Source organism: Parus major, chromosome 1A (assembly GCF_001522545.3).
Source record: "Parus major isolate Abel chromosome 1A, Parus_major1.1, whole genome shotgun sequence".
Taxonomy (NCBI): Eukaryota; Metazoa; Chordata; class Aves; order Passeriformes; family Paridae; genus Parus; species Parus major.
This window is the reverse complement of record NC_031773.1, coordinates 70,085,568-70,105,759: the sequence shown is the minus strand read 5'-3', so window position 1 is coordinate 70,105,759 and position 20,192 is coordinate 70,085,568. Positions and strand designations below refer to the sequence as shown.

Here is a 20,192-nt window from a genome sequence, read left to right as displayed (position 1 = left end):
AAAGAAAAAAAAAACAAACCAAAAAGTTTCTCTTCTGTATTTGCATAGAGAAGTTACCCCTTTAGTTTGGTAAAAATATAGGTGCTTTTGTAAAACAGAATTCCGGGCTCACCCCAGGGATGTGTGGGATGTGCCAGGACAGGCAGTTTAGCTCTTTGCAATGTAACCAGAAGAACCAAAGAAAAAGACTTTTTTTTTTCTGAAAAAGACTTGGAATATTTGGAAAATACTGTTTGCACTTGATAAAACACCCTTATAGTAGGTCATCTCATTCCAGGCTAGGGCAAGTCATACCTTTTCTCACTTGTGGGATCCACGGTGGGATTATTCTGCAGTACAACATTTACCACTTGAAGGAAGAATTGTGCATTTGATTCTGTGAACAGATGAAGTCACAATGCTTTTTAATGGAAGAAAAACAGTGATCAAGTTATATTCAAGACAGCAGGACATATCTGACATAATCTGACAGTAAATCAGATTAAAACTGCTAATTTCCTCCATGGTTATTCTTCTTTTTCAGGGTTATTTCTAATAATATACTGTATTTATGTAGTGCATTTTGTATGTTTATTTTGTTAGAAGGAAACAAATAGACCTTATTTTTCAACTTTTGAATAGGTTTCTAACTGATACACTGATTTTGGGGTTGGTTATGGTACAAAATCCCATTTTAGAAGTTTTTTAAGTGGCATGTGATGTGTTTCATAGTTAAATATATTCATACAGATCTGCTTTATCATTAATGCACTTTTAGAACTTACTGGGGTTTTTATGTTTGATTTTGTAATTTAGCAGCAAAGCCTATATAAATCTATCTTGAAAGCACCTTTACCAAAGCAGATTGTGGAAGATGATCTATTTTACAATTGCTATAACCCCTGTTTCTATGTAGATCTCTTTCCTTAAAATGTGAAGTATTTTCTGTGCAAGTTCCTCATTCTTTAAGAGAAGATTTTATGTTGAAAAGTAATACCTTACATTTAGTTATTTTAGGTAAAGACTGTAAAAGAATACAGGAAGATCAAGTTTAATTAGGTTTATCCACCTTGTTGAGGAGAGGCTGCTGCAAATTCCTTTGGGCTTTCAAATTGACTGAGGAATTGCCTGTAATTCACTCTTGAAATCTAACGTTATGAGAAGATACGTGCACCTCTACATAGTTACTTTGTTATTCATCCATCAGAAACATCACAGAAAAATGGTCAATTTTTTAAAGTTAAACAAATCTGACGAAGAGTTCTCCCTTTACATATCAAGTGCTGCAGTTGAAATAACATTTTAGTTCTTTATGATATTGGCATAAATGCCTTAGTAGTCATATAGTCTTTTAAATACCTTGTTATTTATAACCCTTTTTGTAGTTAGAATTAGATCAAACTAATGAGGAAGGTCATTACATCAGAAGAGAAATAAGATGTCTGTCTGGTGGCTGAAACTGGCTATGATAGTAGAAAAAAAGATTTCCAAAAAAATATTACTACCAGAAAACACCTTCAAACATCAGTTTGATTGGAAATAACTATGGCTTATTGGCCCCTCTTTTCAGACAGAAAAGAGCCCATATTTTTTCTTGCTATTCATTTTTAATTTTCTACTTTCAAAAGTGACTATCATTATAGAAGAATCTCTATATGTAATTGGTGTTTCTGCCACTGAGGAAGTATCACAAGGATGAACCCATTTTCATTTTACCCATACACCAATCTTCATGCTTATTGTCCTAACTGCAATCAAAGCAAATTTTTTAAATTAAAAAGTGGTTTAAAAAGCACTTTGACTTTCTGTCCAACTAAGAATTGATACAGAGTTCAACTACTGGTTATCTATATTTTGTCTTTCCTGAAATTATTGAATTGGATGCTTTCTAGACTTTAATTATACAGCTAACATCTCCATTTAGCTGACAAGTCCATGACCTTCTATTGTTGACTGAACCTTTGCTTTCCGCTCTGTGTTTTTCTTACATGCATGATGGTAACTCCTTTTATAATACATCTACTGGCAGTAACCATTGCAACTACACAAAATCTCCTCTTGAAATGTGAATCCTAATGTAACTTTAAATTCAAGAGCTGTGATTCTTCAGTTGCTAATCACATTTATATTAGAAATTACTGCTTTTGCTTTACTTATATTGCCTAATTTTTTTCAACTGTACACATCCAGTATTTATTTTCTTTTAAGTAAATTTGCTCAATTATTTTATTTCTAATAAAGTAGATAGTTACACAACTGATATGAATGAGGAATGGAAGTAAAATAAGAATCCTCTGTACCTGCCTTTCAGAAATGTACTCCATATGAATGTGAAATTATGTGCTTTGAAAGGCTTCTAAATTACCTACTAATGTCTTGGGCAGAAAAGAACTGTTTCCATATAGCACTACATTAACTTCAGTACTTAGACTGGTATTCTAGTTACTGCAGGTTATTACATCTAGTATCAAGTTTTTAAAAATTTATGGCTGACTTTATGCTTCCAGCAGAAGTACTGATGTGATTCATGTTGAGGACTGAAATCCTTACATGGTTAAGAAGTGTTTGCTGCAACCATTTTTGGCTCTAACTTAGAACAATAATAAAGATCCAGCACTATGCTATCTTTCTAATTCCTTACTCCAAGGGAGGCAGGACAAACACATAAGTCTGCTGCTTTCAGAACTGAATCATAGAATCACAATGTTTTGGTATAGAAGGGACCTGGAAGATTATGTTGGGTTCCAACCCCCCCGCATGGGCAGGGACACCTCCCACTAGATGACTCAAGCCACCATCCAATCCTGCCTTGGATACTTCCAGGCATGGAGCATCTCCAGCTTCTCTGGACAACTAGCTCAAATGTCTCACCACCCATGAAGTCTGCAAATAAAAGTGCAGGGTTTCTACACAGTGCTACTGGCCATGAATTGACACCTACTTGATCTCACTTTGTTATTCACATTGAAGGGTTGATTTTTAATTATAAATCTTGGAATTCACTCAATTTATTGGGTATCAGGCTAGAATGTTATATCTTACATTCTTCAAGTTAACTTTGTGTGTTAGTGGTGGAACAAGTCCTGTACAAGTTGCTGATGCACCCTTTCCTCTGTTTCCTTGGTAAATTGGCACATTCATGAAATTCCCTACCCATGGCAGGTAAATTATTGTTAATCCATGGTTTGAGTCATGGGTACAGTATACTGTCTGAGTCAGATCCATTTTCAACCCAGATTCACATCAGGGATTGAATGTCTCAGTGCAGTGTTTATATGAGAAACTCCATAGGATATAGTTTATACATCATGAGACATCACAGAAACTGGGATTAGGATAGGCATGGCTGACTATTCCCTTCTTGGGCAAGAGATCCCAATTCCTTACCTGGAACAGGGCTGTGTCTTACATTGCATCTCTTACTCTAGATCCATCCACTTGGAGAGATTACAGAAGGCTGGATATTAGGGAGAGAGAGAGGGAAAAACTAAAAGCTGAAGCAACACACTCTCACCTTGAATCTTTTCCTAGTGTTTAGGAAAAGAATGTGGGAATACAATAGATAAATTAAAGAGATGGTGGTAAGAGGTGTTCCAGTAATAGAGTTCTGATATTACTATATCATATCCCTGTGAATAGGAAGGATCCCACCTGAGAAACTAACATTAAAAATTGTGACTTCAATTTATTGATCCATTCATGTTAAGTCACTTGCAAAAGCATGTATCAAAATCAGGGAATTTAATTTTGAACTCTTGTAGGTAAAGTTTATGCCCTTAGGCAGTTATTATCAGAAGTTTGATATGTGTTGCTGTTTTTCAAGTGTGCTTGATTTCAAGAGTCAAGCACAGCTTTCTTCTGAAGGTTTATTATTTGAAGACAAGTGCAAGTGGGAGAGGCTACAAAAATCAGTTTCTTTTAAGTTACTAATCTCAAATGAGTGATTTTTTTTAAAAAATAATACTCACTTTATTTTAATGTGCCTTAGAACAAAACAGGGTGTCATTACCATTCTTGTTCCTTAATGTTTGGCTTGGCATTTGATGGAAGGCCTCAATTGCAGGCTGATCTGCCAGCAGCTGAAGCTGAAAACAAGACTGTGGTGGGAAAACTCGAGATTTAATTTCAAGAAAGAGTGTTTATATTTTCCCTGGGGCCCCATTAATGGGAGTCCAAACCCTAAATGTTACCACCAATACATTTTAACAGACCAGTTTCCCAGCTTTTAAAATGTGGTGTTACCTTGAGTATTTTTCTTTCAACTTTTTCCCCGTCTGATTTTTAAAAAAAGCAATGAAGTTGTATCATTTTTGGCTGAATTCAGTGTCATGTTTGGGGAACATAAAGTTCTGTGTAATACAACAAAGTGGCATTCAAAAATATTTAATCCTATCTTCTACTTCTGTATCAGCTATTTTAATAACTCAGCTACTGTAAGTTACCAGTGCAAAACTTTGTGTTACTCCAGGACACACCACCATCAGCTGTATTCTAGGGGTCCTCACGGTGATGTTCTGAATCCACCTGATGTCAGGACATCTGTGCCATGCCCAGGGTGGACTTGTGACAAGCAGGTCAGTGCCAAGAGAGACAGTAGTATTGGGGTCACTGGGAGCTCCTTAGCTCAGTTTCCTAGTCCTTCAATTGGGCTTGTTTTGTGGCTTTAATAGGACTAAAGAAACATTTACATTGAGGCTTTAGGAGTATTTTCACACTGCTCATTTACCCAACTCAAAGAGCAGTATAAATCCAAATTAAGCCAGGGATTTATGGGAAGTTGTAGTGTAAAATGAGTTTGGTGCACCTGGCTCTCTTCTCTGTGGATAAGAATCCTGAAGCAGTATGATGTGTCTGCATGGGATACAGAAGTGAGCCTAGCATTTCTTCCTGAACCTTATAGGTCTTTATAAGCCTTGAAATTATTGTTTCTAAATATTTAAAGGAAATTATAGTCCCTTGTAGAGGCATATAGTATTTCTATCAATTGATCCTATCAGGAATTTTTCTTCAGAGGTCATTTTGGAATTTTTCTGCCACTTTTCAATAGCAAAACATCATGCATTCAACAGAATTTTTAATTTCCTGGAAATTATAGTGCTCTGTCTGTAACAAAGTGGGGAAAATACAATTCTCTGCCACTTAGTTTCATTGAAATACAAAGGAAATAGTTAAATAACCAAAATTATAATTTTCAAACTCTTTGAGTGATCATTTATGCTGATGAAAGCAATTTAGTTGAAACTGCATACCTAACCTATTGTAGGGTTTTCTGTAATTACTTTAGTGTAAAATTGCCAGACTTTGAAATTTTTTTACTTAAGTTAAAACTGCTTCATATATCCTTTTGTGCCACAGTGTATAAATCTACAAAGACTGAGATTATGGCTGCACTCTTTATTCAGGCAAGACTCCAGCTGAAACTGAAATCAAGTGGTATTGTTACTGAGAAAATATTGTGCTATCAAAGCCAAAAAGAGAAAAAAATAACAGCATGGATTATAGATTATAATGTTCAGCCATCCAGTATCCACTATCATCAGTATCCAGTGAGATGACTGGATACTACACTGTTTCGAAGCTACTCTTGGGATTGAGTTGTATTGTTTTTTTAATCCAATGTGTATCATTTTAATTACTCTAAGAGTAACTTTGGATTTGCTCTGCAAATACATGATTAGTCAGCTGGCTCTTTGGATATAGAGTATTCACAGGAATAAAGACCTGCAGTGTGCACTGTACCAATGTCACCCAGATCTGTCTATCAGTGGAGAGTGGTGTGGTTTTCTCATCATCAGGTAATTAGGCAACACCTGAGGTCCAGGGGAAGGCAAGCTCTGTCATCCAGGATCCCTCTATTCTGCAAGAATAATTTGATAAGAAGGAAGAGAAGGCTCCCAAATGTCTCTGTTGTCCATCAGGAAGGCTGTGTGTGACAGGAGGAAGTGAGGCATCCTTACACATCTCTGCCCCCCAGTAAGTGAGGCCCTCCTGTGTTACTCCTGATTCATCCCTCCATGTTAGAATTTCATACAGCACTTCTGGGCATGTGAGAATTGTAACCAGATCATCATTTGAAGACTGGTTGTTTTGTGGTCTGTATGACTTTCTCAAAATACGTTTTGAGTAGAGAAAAAAATTGCAAGTTCTTGATTAGATGTGTGAGATTAAGCATTTTTAGTGCAATTTATGACTCTTGCCTATGGGCATTTTCAAGAGACCTTTTGATTAAACAAGAGTAGGTAATTTAAGAAAAAAAACCAAAAGAACAAGAACAACAAACCCCAGAAAAATCTGTGCATCCATGTGTGCAAATGAACATGAATACCCTTATCTTGCCATCCCAGTGAGATAGTTACATCAGCTGAATTTTGATGGCTAAACATTTAATATTCTACTAGACTGATAAGTGAATGTTTTGAGGAGGACTTTGGGGATTTTTTGTCATTCCTATTAAAATAAAACCTTAATTATTTTCTGTCTTTGCCTTTCAAATTCATCTATATGCTTGTAACTAGATTTGTATTTCATTGTAATTTCTTAATTCTGAATTTATAAGTATGTTCAACAAGGTATTTTTGTAACATAATAGCAGTTATAAATTTGATCTTTAAGTTAGCGTAATCCACATTGCTTTGTACTAGATGGAAGGTTTAATCAGTTCAATATGATCACTTGGATTAATTATAGCTAAGAATATCATCTGCAGTTTTATTTTCTTAGTCACAGGTCAACTTCTTGGCTTTTTCCAAGTCTGTACTGTACCATTCTTTTAGCACCAAGGGGATCCTAAAGAGTCTTAGAAAGTTAATGATGGCCGTGCTCAGCAAGGGCATTTTGGCATTTCTTCTCTTTTGCAACCTGCAAGGCTGTCAGATTGCAAAAGAGAAGAGGCGATTGTTCCACTCTGATTGATTTTATTATGACTTCCCAGTGCAAAGATCAGAATTTGGGTCATTGTCTCTTCCATCCCTAGATTTTTGTGATACCATTTTAATTTCACTGTAATTGAGCCCCAAAGAGACAAGGACAAGATACAGAAGGCCCTTTTCTCCATTTTTTCCATGATAGGAAAGGCAGAGCAGAGCTCTGTGTTTGTGTTGCAAAGATACAGAAATCACAGTCATTTTAACAAGGTGCTCTGTAGAATTTCTTTGTCTATGTACCAGGATAAGATAAGCCCAGAGTAATTGCAGAGCCACCACAAAATCATATTACTTGGTAGATGTTCTTGGCTTAGAGTCTTGAGGGCAAATTATTATTTTTTTTTGTCTTGCTCACTGCACAAATAAAATGAGCAGATAACTTTGTGTATATTCATAGTTTATTGTGTTATATTCATAGTTTATTTTTTTCTGAGCTGTGTTTTCCTACAACTGAGGAATATTCATAGTTCAAAGTTTATTTGGGCTTTTTGTGCTGCTTCTCATTTACACCCAAGTCCTTTTATGTGGAGATACTTGAACCTCAGTAGTTTTATCTGCTTATTCTTTTAGCTGGGGTACTTGAGATATTTCATAGTTGGTTATATGCAGGAAAATTCAAGGTATTTTTACCCCAAATCTTGCTGCTTCTTTTTTCAGGCATGTCTTTTGCTGTTTTTATGTCTGCTGAACTCTGATTTTAAAAAAGTAAATGGGAAAGTTGGCCTTACCATATGTGTTTTGATGAATCTTTCCTATGATTATTTCCTGCAATTGGATTCCTGCAGCAGAGCCAGTGGGATCAAAATTTGAGACTTAATCGAGTTGTCTATGAAGCTAGAGAAACATTTAAAGAAATACATTTTCTTACCTACATCAATAGAAAGATTAGATAGATGAAGCAAAAGGATGTGGTTTCATGTTTACTTTTTGCGTTCAAATCTTTACCCATGTGTTAGAAATTCAGCAAGATGCTTCAATGACTTATAGTTAATACGTATATATGCTATTTTTCTGCTTTGGCTGCAGGCTACTGACATATAATTTAGTTAAATATATTTTTCTCTCCCTTGCCGTTTCCCCCCCCCCCCACCCTGCTAAGCAACAGTTTCTTCTGTTTGATTTTTTGTTGTTTTTGTTTGGTTTTTTTGTTGTTGTTATTGTTGGTTTTTGGGGTTTGTTTTGTTTTTTAGTAATATGAAACAAGGTATTGCCGATGTTAAAAACTGCTGTTCCTTTGTGGATGTATGATCTGGGTCTAATTTCTCAGCAAAGCCTTGACACAAATTTGCATCTGGAAAAGCAGCAGAATAGCCAGGCAGGTACCCAAAGGAAACTGCTATGGGAAATATACTCTATCCCTGCTGTTGTGGAGTCTCTGCTGGCTGGCACTTGCAGCAAGTATTTGGAGTTGTGTGGAGCAGAAAGCCTGCAGATCATTGTGTCCTGGTGGTGATTTCGCCCTCCTTTAGAATCTTCCTGCCTGTGGTGGTGTAAGTGATGAGCCGTGGGTACTCAATCTCTGTGTGTTTTGAAACAAAGAGGTCTTATCTTTGATGACATTGTTGCAGCTGCAGCTTTATGAATTGCTTTGCCAGCAGCTGCCCTGAGTTTTGCTGCAGTAGCTTGGTTTCAAACTGCAAACTGAGTTTTCCAGTAAAATGTTACTGTCAGTAAAAAACATTATCAATCTTCTCAATACTAAAGAAGTCCAGTAGTAAATGTGGGCTCAAAAATATCTGTCTGAATAGCTGGACATTACTTTTGTATTCCCTGAACCTTAATGTATAATTAATTATCCTAGTGCATGTATATTGCCACAGATTTAATGCTAAATTTATCACAGATTTGCTGCAGGCTGTTTTTCCTCTTTTAATTTCTTCTTGAATCCATCAACTGTAATCTACAGTGGTAATTTTAGAAAGATACCTGTATTTCATGTGAGACCATGTTTGCCCATGAGTTCTAGAATGTACTGTTTCATCCTGTCATATCTTAAGGTTTCATTAAAATGAAAACCTGGCTGTTAAATCAAATGTTCCTCAAAACCAGGAGGTAGGTTTTTTCTCCTGCTGCTTCTATTTACCAAACTCCACTGTGTTGTTAGGGGACACTTTGCTTTAGAGATTGTGGCAGATCATGTCAGAGTCTTCAACAACCTTCAGAAAGTCATGATACAACTCCAATCTCCTTGATAACTAGGTAATTAATTACAGTCTGACTTGTTATTTGTAGCTTCAGCTTTCCATATAACACAGTGCAGTTTTCTCACTTCCCAGCCTAAAGCAGTGATTCTCTGTCATGTGTATCAACCACCTGTTGCCCTTCTTAGAGTCAAGGAAGCTGTGCTCCTGCTGAGCTTTCTGTTCATGAAGGATCACATGAGATATAGATGTTTAGAAAATACCCATGGCAATGGAATAGCAGTTATACAACTATGGTTTCACAGTCATGCACATTATTAGGGTACTTTTTTTTCAGTTTGTATACAGTGCAAACACGATGCAATGGTTATTTCTATTTTTTTTAATTTATTTAATTTTTTTTATTTATTCACAAATAATGCAAAATACATGTTCATAGTAACAAAAAAGATTGTTTTTATTAATGCCTGTATTTGCTGTTTGCTTTTCAGTTAGGCTTAATTACTCCAGTTCTGCAGTTATCTGGGTTACTGTAAGGCAATTCTGGGAGCATGACTCAACATGAGCCCATCAGTTAACATTTTTTCATTTGGTTTGATAACAATAGCAATTTTTATGTGTAGGAAGACTGTTGCTGCTTTTAACCAAGCATAGTTACTGTGGATTAATTTGGAGCACGTTTGCAAACTGACAAATGAAGCAGATCTTTGATACTAGATCTGTCACCCAGCCCTGCACTCAGGGCTTTTCAGGAAGCATAGTCAATAGTCTTCAGGCATTTTCCTGGGGAGGTGACAGTTTGGGTTTGGGAAGCTCCACAGAAACCCTGTGTAATCTCTGCCAAGTCATTTGTAGCTGTATTGAATCAGGATGTGATAGTACCCAAGATTGACTTGGTTACTTAAAACAGTTGGAGATTAGGAGAAAACTGTTAAGGACTTCGATGCTCTATGTGCACTCATGGTCTGACAAGCCTGGATAGCAGCCAGTCTGAGTCACTTATAAATCCTTTATTTAGGTGCTGTTGTAAGTTTCTAATTCTCTTTTTTCATATCAGAGGAAGTGATCTGATGAATTTGGCCACATTGTGGTAGTCTTCTGCTTGAGCCTGCCTTGTTGTAATCCATCGTAATCCAGACTGTAATCCACTGTGTTTCAGAAGCTGTGCAGGCATTTTCCAGGGCCAAATATTAACCATTTGTCAGTCAGAGATTTTAAAGACACTGTTTGCCTGTGTTTCTGTATGTTTGTTTCAAGAATCTTGAATCTGTGACTTAAAGCCACAATAATCAGATTGCTGGACCAATCAGCAATTATAGTAGCAATTATGGTAACTCATTTTTTTAGTGTATGGTGATAGTCTATAAATAATTTATAGAAAGAATTTCAAGAAACCCCATTTTTTAATCTGTTAAGTAGGTAGGTCACTGTAGAGATTTCTCATGTGCTAATGCACATAAATATTCATTAATATTTTTGTTGGTTTAGAAAATGCCTATTTTTCATCTTCTACTGTAGTCTGAGCAGGTGCTACAACCATTTTTAGTTCTTTTTGCACTCAATCTAATTTCCTTGATTGAAAGCAAATTTCTTTATTGTATTTACAGGAAAAAAAGTTTGTATATTCTTTCATTCCTGTGTCCAGCTGGGAGGCAGTGGAAATTCTGAGAAGTTTGACAAGATGTTTTCCCACCATCTTCAGCAAACTAGGCAAATCTGTTTTAAAGATGTGTCTAACATATGGTATTATTTTAATGAACAAATTCACAGCATAATATCCTTAAGGTTTAGAAGTTGAGCATTATTTATTTAAAGGGAAAAAAAAGCCAAAACCTTTTCACATGGCAATGTAATTTATTAAATATCACTCTTTCCTAGAGGTTGTCTTGAACACTGATGACTTTCTAATGTGTTGCAGATACTGTATAAGTTACAGCCATAGAACCTTGTTTTTATATATCTAGTGTTATCAATAGTAGAAATTCACAGGTGGACAGACAAAAATGTCCTGTCCTGGCATTAACTCTAAAATAAGCTCTGCTGCACATATGTACCATATGGATCTGTTTTCTTTCTCATCCATTTTAGAAATGAGAGGAAGTAGTTCATTGTTTCCTCATCCACCTCTCTGATTTGCAGGTTCCTCAAGGTAATAATTTTTCTATATGGTCTATTTAATGTGTTAGGGAATTCTTTTTAAGCCTTCTGTTGAATCTGAGGGGAGAAGTTCATGTTAGTGCACTGAAAATGAGTTTTGGACACATAGTTTTACTAGAAAATATTAGCATGTAGCTGAACTTCTGCAGCTACAGAACTTTTCAGGAGCATATCAGGCTCATTCACTGTAGTGGGTTGGTTAGTTCTGAGGGGGAAAAAAGCCCCAAACACACCCTGTCTATATATCATAAAAACTGTACAAAGCAAACTCCTTGTCTCTGAATTTTCCTCAAAGAGGAGCAATGACTAGTTAAGCAGTGAGAAGACACTGATGAGTGCTTAATTACACTTCAAGGGTCTGTTGGACTGGGTTTGCTGGGCAATATCCAGTACAGTGGAATCCTAGCACTAATTTGCAATAGTATTTTGCACCATAAATTGGACCAGGAGGAGCCTGCAAAAGTTAAGATTTTGATCATACATGAAAAGCCATTATTTTTCCAAAATTATTTGTCTCTAAAAATACTTAGAAAGTATCAGAGATTTAAAATGCCACCATTTATTCACTTAGAATTGAAGTTCAGACCATTGTTCAGAAAGACCATAACCATAATTTATAGCGCAGACTGATGCCAAAATTATTTTTAAAATAATTACCTGTTGTTAGGTAATAATGGTTTGGTACAGATGTATATATAATTAGGATAAACAGAAATACCTAAAGGCAAATTCAGTTGCAACACCAATGGTTGACTTTAAGCAAGGAGCTGTGTTACATCTGGATTTCCTCCTCCAAGAGCAACCCAGTATATTTTTAGCATGTTTTCATTGTCAAGCAAGTCTGTGCACAAAGGAGGGAGTACCACAGAATTTTTTACTAAATTATTTATATACATGAACAAATCAAGCATCACTATAATTTCTTCCTTTTGCTTAAGTAATGTATATTCCAAATTCCAGGGATTTCAAGGGGACTTAAATTTGTTCCTCTAGTTCTTAATAATTAAGTACAGAAACATTTAGAAAAGCAAAATGTCATCATTAGCACTTCTGTCTGGTGTTCTGCTCTCCATGGACACATCCGTCTACGTGTTGATCAAACAGTGCTAAGTTAGAACTACAGAATAAAATGAAAAATTATTCCAGAGTCTTTTCAGGTAAAAATGGGAATTGTTAGTTTAATCTTATATTAGTTTTCTTCAGAAAAAATGTTTAACTAAATTTTAAAAAAATATAGTCTAAAGTATGCCTATCATCATTCTTTAATTTGTATTTATCTGCCTTTATATAAAAGTTTTTTAGTTAGTAAATTTATATAAATCATACAGAAAAGTAGCAAATTGAAATCAGTTAGTTTGCAAGCAGCAAACAGATGAATCTTTAGTATATGTATTAGTAATAAAAATACATAGAGAAATTAAGACTAAATAAACTAGGGTAGACTACCAATTATTACAACAAAACTTCAATTATTTTTACCTCCAGTGTCAAAATGTCCCCTTTCTACTGAACATTCCTCAGGGAGGCAACAAGAAATATGTAAGAATGCTTATACTGCAAGTCCTTTAAAAAATATGAAATTATGCCAGGTTGCTATCTTTGAATAATTACCTGTGACTAATCAATATTTAATATCAAATAAATGCCTTGGTGATGAATCATATTCAACACATTCAAGCATATTCAACCAGCAGATGCTTGTAAACACTAGATAAATGGAAAGCCTTCCAGCTGCTTAAATCCACCTTTAGAACCCATTCTCTTCACACATCCATCTCTGTGTTTTCAATTCCCCAAAACATTCGTTCTGCATTTGAAATTTTTCTGTCTTTGAATGAACATGATTATTTTCTTTGAGTAAAAAGGATACTTTTAAGGATTTTAAGTCTTCCCCCACTGGCCCTTCCTCCTGTATAGATGAATGTTAGTGTAAATATCACTGCTGGAATATTTTCTTCATGAACTTCTTTGTGTTTTTCCTGAAAAAGTAGCAAGACTCAAAAATTTATTTCTGATTTTATTATCTTAGAGAAACTGCTCTGCTTCATTATAATATAATGGCATTAATTTTTATTTATTTTATGTGTGATCAACTACAGTAATACCAGTAATAAAAGTACAATTAAAAGCTTTCTTTCTCAACATCTTTGCTCTTTTTTAATCTCTGGTCATTGTGTTTGTTGAATTTCAGGATTAAAAAAAAGATTGCAGTTTTACTTCTGTTAGTATAACAGAGCCAGAGTAGTGAGCTGAACTGCTACTGAATACATTAATCCTCTAATTATCATTTGAAATACAGGTAAATTTTTCAATATGTATTTGAATAAATGTAGCTACTATTTCTACAGCTGCAAATAGACTTGGTATTGGGAAGTTGTATTACCTGAGAAATAATTTTGAAAACTACTCTTTTAAACAGTTTTGTATGTATACAAACAGGAAAATTGAAGAGCAATGTTTAACATTAATTTTGTTTTCTTTACTTTTCTGGGTGAACTTCAGGCAATGGTGAGATTAATAACAAAATTTTCTGTACTGAGATCAGGATTTCATCTCATATCTTTCAGTGCTTAAGCTAAAATCATATTTTCTATGTGCTAGAAAGGGAGAGTACAATTCTGACATACAGCATTTACTTATAGAGTTCTGACTGGGTTTCTCCTCTAGTAATTTGAAGTATTTTAAAAAGTTGGTGAATATTTAACAGAGGAAGATGAGCATGAATGCCATGAAAACAAACCTATTTGCAGGTAAATATTGCAAGGGTAGGAGGATGTGCATGCTCTGGTGTTTGTGTAAGAAACTAAATTCTACTTTACACATCACTCATGTAGACTTTCTTTCCATTTCACAGAAATTTTGAAAGATGAGATAAATCTAGGAAAACGTAGAGCTAAGAATAAGTGGTTAACTTTGGTTTGGTTTGAGCTATGGGAGGCTGAAGTGTTGCAGGGGAAGATGGGTTGATTTAAAGTGAAGTAGAGCAGCCTGGGGTAGAAGCATTCTCCTGGTGGTACTACTATGATTTTTTTTTTATTATTTTTTTTTCTCCTTTCTTTTTTTTTTTTTTATTTCTCAGGTCCAGTTCTTGAATCCAGTTCTTGCATCCAGTCAGGAGTTTTGCTGGGGTTTGTGCCTTCAGGTCATGCCTTGCATGGCTCAAAGGCACATCATCCTGGGTGGCCTATGGATATGACTGAGGTGAGACCCCACAGGGCGTCTCATCCAGGCATCTTTGGCCAGAAGCAGTGTGGAAAGGCACTTAGATCAGAGAAGTGGACTGAGACATTAAAGAGAGGGGAACAAACAGAACAGAATGTGTTGGATAGTCCTGAAAGACTACTCATTTTTGGTAAATGGAATGTCTGATGGGTAGTGGGAATTTAAGGGGTGGAATTCAAAAAGTGTTTTTTCCAAATCTCATATATCCAGTTTTTCAACAGGATCCACACAAGTGGCTAGAGAGGCAACCTCAGGTTCTTAAGGAAAAAAAATAAATCCGTACAGAGTTAAAAGATACTCTTGAGTAACTTAAAATAATGAAGTTCTGGAACATTGAAGCTTTGAGCAAATTAAAGTTTCACCAGCTGGATGCATTGTAAAAAATTTGGACTAGTAAATTTCATAGAACTAGAATTTTGAATTAGTAGATTTCATAGAGTGAAGGAGAAATACTGACTAGCAATGACAACAGTGACAGTATGATGTAGGAAAATGCCCTTTCTTGGCAGATCTGAACCAACATGATGCATTTTTTTCAGCATCTATAGAATCAGAACAGTTGGGTTGGTTTGGTTGTGTGAATGCTCCGGGCCAAATATGTTATTCACACTGATTACATTTTCATATGAGTCACATTCAGTTTTGATTTTGTCAGACGTCTGTTTATGTTTGTTTAAATAATGAGATCATCCCATGAAGTGAACAGGACCTAAAAATATATAGAGAATACTGTTTGGAGAAGCGGTATTTGAAATATTTTATGAATTTTCCCATTTTGTGGCATATTATGCAAGCAGGAGCACAGCAATGTGGAGGCACCCTTCAAAAATGCAGTGCCCATTGCTAACAGTTCATTAAACAGTATGTTATATAACAAAGCTTCATTTGTTTCTATTTCCCAGCCAAGCCAATTTTCCCATTAACAAGCATATTCTCCTTATGAATACATTCAAATGTACCATTTTCAAAGCCAGCATCATTTGTTGGTTTTCTTTGTGTTATATGAAGATTCCAAGCCTTTCTGGATTGTTTTGTTATTTACTGTAGCACTGAAGATTTTTTTAGAATGTCCTGCTCAAGGCAATGCATATTCATAAACAGAGCAAACAAGGGGGAACTGAATTCTCGAGCTCTGTGTTATTGCAGTTACACAAACTTTTAACAAGCAATAAGCTTTTCTTATGCACAAATGGAGACTACCAACTAACCACTTGAATTCAACACTGGCTCCTCAAATGTGTACTTAATTCATTTGAGACTTTTAAAATCTTGCTCAAGCCTGAAGAAATTCTGGTTTGTGCTGCAGCCAGTCACTACACACATTAAGCATTTACTTTAGTAAATCCTATGCAATTTGAGATTGCAGCTTTGGTAAAGAAAGTTAACAGAAGCATATCAGAACATACATCTGGTGAGCTATTCTGGTCTCTTTAAAGCAGAATTTGCAAGGAAGGGCTGCAAGAAAAGAGAGTTTAGCTAAAGCTCGTGATCAAAGCTCAATAAAGAACTATCTGGGAGTATAATGATACAATATGCAATAAAAGGAAAACACTAACATTCAGTTTCATGCTGAGCTTCTCCAATTGATACACCTATAGAAGTAAGAGAATCTGATGGCATGTGAGAATTATAATTAGAAAAAGAGGTATCTCATGTTCTTTCTTAACATGCAACAGATGATATTATATGAACTGTGCTATATCTGTGCATTCATTCCCCAAAGAAATGTGGATCACAAGCACAAAAAAAAAATCTGCAAGCTTCCCCAAGCAAAATGTTTTGGTCCAGAAGATATGAAGGAGGCAAAATAATTTTCAAATTAGATAAAATGGCCCAGCACAACAGAGTGGGCTTTTTTTTTTTTTTTGTTAATTTGTTCCAGACTCTTCCAGCTACAGCTTGTTTAGAGATTAGTTTGCTGTTTCTTCCATTCTCTTGTCAGTAGCAGATGTTACTTGAATATATCAAGAACAGACTTTTCTGACATTTATTTGAACTAGATCTGCTTTAAAATCTGTTGTAAATCAGTGAGCTAGGTTCTCATAAGGTTGTGTGTGGAGCCCTAATGCCTGCTTTTGCAGAGAGATGCAAAATTCTGAATAGCTGAAAATTTGCAGTAGAAACACAGGCAGACCAGGTTGGATGGGGCTCTGAGCAACCTGGTCTAGTGGAACATGTCCCTGCCCATGGCAAGGGTTTGGAACTGGATGCTCTTTAAAGTCCTTCCCAACCCAAACCATCCTGTGATTCTATGCTTCTATTACTGAATGAGAGTTTTATGATTGTGTGGTGTTTAGAAAATATGTGTGTGTTCTGCTGGTGACTAGATTTGATATTGAAACAAATTGAAACAAATTGCAAAAATTTTCCAACTTCCTGGTTTTGCATAGATTAGAGGAACTTAGAGAGCAGAGAAGCACAAGGGTCATAAAAATGTTTCTGTTTGTGTATTAAATCACAGTGCTGCTGTGATTTTATCCTGAGTGCATTTTCAAAGTGAAGTGGGAAACTGTCACTATCCTTGCCTTGCATTCTGTGTTGATATTTAGAGCAATCAACTGGACTGCTGATCGATAAACAGATCAGTTTTTGTTGAAAGTTGTAATTAAAACTGTGAGTCCGAGATATATGAGTCAGGATATATCTTTTGAAAAACCTTCAATTTTCCATTGCATTTGAACTTATGCCCAATAATCTGACAGAAATGCTGACTTCTTCAAAATTCCATTACTTCCTTTCCCTTCAGTGGCATAACTCATGACATATTAGCCTTGTACCACTACCTTTCAATCTTACCTTGTGTTGCTGTTATATGGGTATTTAGTTGAATTTGGGCTGATTAAAGGATAGTCAGATTGAAAACATCTCTCAGTTGTGATAATATTTGTGTGACATCTGAACTTCAACACTGAAATGGAAGGAATTTTGCAGTGCATTTTATTTATTAATTAATGTTTAAAAAATTCAAATGCTTTTCAGTAAGCCATATTTTTGTCATTTATATGATATAATCTGCCAAATCTTGCTATAGTATTATCTTTTTTTGGTGGGGGAGATTGTCTGTACTGCAAGGATATATTTATATATAAACATATAGTTCATGTTGTTTGGCATTAGGGGATAAAATGTAGGAACAAGCAACATAAATAGAAAACAACTACTATAACATGCTGCCATTTAAATTACCAGTAGGCTTTGAACTTTTGAACATGCAGCTATATGTAGTGATCACTTTAAACCTGAAGCAGTATGTTTTATAAAAGCAACAGTTGTAATTTCTGTGGGCATTTACCTAACATGGCAGTTAGGCTGTTCAGCATTCTCAAACAGATTGTGTAAAATTTGACAGCTTCAAACTTACTTTAAGCCATATGTACATCTTATTTTGGAGAAACTCAAATACTCTATTGAAAAATTGTTACTAAATTATACACATTGAAATTATTTAAGTTCTTTAGTTGTTGAATTTTTGTTGTTGAATATAGTTGGATTTTTGCTGACCTGGCAAAAAAAATGGCTTTTTTTTTTTTTTTTTTTTTTTTGCATGTTTTCTTAAAGTTGATTGATTTTTTTTTTCTTTCATTTCAACAGCTTGATGAAGTTGTCCGTCAGAGAAATCTGCATAGTTTGGAACTTTTCCTTTCATGCGCACAGAAACAGTTAAACGTTTTATTAAAGGAAGAGTCAACCCCAGAGGAAAACAGAGACTGACATTCTCAGTGCTGATGATACAGTGTGTCTTGTGAAGCTGCAAATCTCCATCTAGCAAATGATGAATATATTCCAATCTTTTTGGATTGTATCATTGAGTCAAGATTGATCTGAAATGCTTGATAGAAATGTTTGTGGATGATGTTCTTCTATTTATTTATTTATTTCACTACTATAATCAGATAGCAAATATGAGAAGGAAAAAAATCCTTGGAAAATAATTTGTTTTATTTAGGATTTTTAGGATTTTGCTGTCATTATATTTTCCAGTAGCCCATGGTAGAAATTCTAGATAACTGCAGCAATGACGAAAACATTTCTCTGTTGTGTCTTAAATTTGTTAACATGATTCACCATTATTTTTGATATTTCAAAACATGGAGACAAACATTTAGTTGATTATAGGTACAAGTCCATCTCTATTTCCAAAGTAGTATTCCAAGTCCATTGCCTCAGGAGAGCCTGAGTAGCTTATTATTTCTTACTGCTTTGATGTATAACAATAGAATCAGTACTGAAACATAAGTGTGTTGTCAGGCATTTCTTAAGTCATGTATAAAAAAATCCAGCTCTAGGAACATGAAAATTTAAAAACAAAACATTTTAAATTTAAAAATAAAAAAGTGCATCTCTTTAGGGTAGCACAAAATATTGCCATGACCAAAGTATAGTATGTTTTTTATTTCTTTCTTTTATTTTACAGAGCTAATGCAATTCCAAAGTAATTTTCTCATGAAATTATGATTAATGTGACTGACCTCAGTTTCAGGAAGAAGATGTATGTAATTATGTGGAGACTGATACTGCACTGCCTCAGTGGAGTTTCTGACAGAATAAGGAGTAGCTTGCTGACCTCACATGCCCTTTCTAAGTGTATTGGATGAAGCAGAAAAAATCCCCACCAATATTATTGGACTTTGGGTCACTCATAGGTCTTTCTAGTCTTGCTAACAGCAGATGGAGTGGAATTTCTGTGCCTACGCTCTATGGATTGTAGAATTGGGGTCTTAGTCATAGAAGAGCTCTGAATGAAATAAGGGAAAATAAGTGTTCATGCTCACATATGTAAATAAACTAAGAATGATCTCTCTTGTGGTGAGGTTATGGGCATTTTTTAAGTGTGGTTCCTGTTATTCTGAGGTGTTTTGGGGTTTTTTTTGTTTAGCAGATTTTTTTTATCAGCACTTTTCATAAATTTCTTTCTTACAATAACAAGGAACACCAGATGGTTGCATATGTATTTGGTAGTATGAAATATGTATTGCAGATAGTTAAAGTTTTTTATTTAAATCATTTTCTGTGCTTCATTTTTGTAATCAAACCCAAAGGTTTTGTCTTTTGTATACACAAGGGTTCACTGAAGAAGTAAACAGTGCTGGTTTTACTAGATATTGGCCTTACCCTGCAAATGGATTAAAATCCAGTCTTCTATTTTATACTTGATTGACTGATCAATTTCCATTTTTTCTGGCAGACAAGAAAAATCTTTAGTGTTAACGAGTTGTTGCCTACTCATTTTCTGTTCCTAAATCAGTGAAATTTTGTCTCTGTAACTGCACCAATGATGACACAGGTGCCCCCATGGCGTATTTTTGGATGTTGAGATACTGTAAAAGGAGATTGATTGCATAGTGCTTTCTCACAATGTGTACATTTAATTGTGGAAATCTGGTATGAGCCGATTTCTCAATGAACTTGTTGGTTTTGTTCTAGACCTGTACATGAAACTATATTCCTTTTTTAACTAAAGACATCCAAGTGTTCCCCTTCAAAGCCAGAGCCTTAGATGTCTGTCAGCCTTCTCCTAATAAAGAGATCTGTATTCTGACTTGCAACACTATTAAAAGCACTTTTAGGAGAAGTTTATGATTGGAGTCAGAAAGATTTCACTGGCAACTGTGTTGTATCTTTCCTATTAGATCAAATGTTATTCAGTTCAGCTCTTGAATATTGTGATAAGTCACAAAGAAAGAACTGTATGTATTTTTTTCTTACGTCTGACAGTTTTAGTCTTTTGATCTTCCTCTCTACCCCACAAGCAAAATTACAGACCAGACCA

At 35.1% G+C, this 20,192-nt stretch overlaps 1 protein-coding gene across 10 annotated transcripts in view; it reads left to right on the top strand.

The window, feature by feature from the left end:
* The window catches only part of CCDC91 (coiled-coil domain containing 91), a 124,887-nt gene extending 104,760 nt beyond the window's left edge, over positions 1–20,127 (top strand). For all 10 annotated transcript variants that reach the window (XM_015627043.3, XM_015627039.3, XM_015627031.3 and 7 more), the window contains one exon: positions 18,014–20,127. In XM_015627043.3, coding sequence (XP_015482529.1) covers positions 18,014–18,133 — 120 coding nt within the window. In that variant the 3' untranslated portion in view covers positions 18,134–20,127. The remainder of the gene's footprint in view (positions 1–18,013) is intronic.
* Positions 20,128–20,192: the final 65 nt, after the last annotated feature.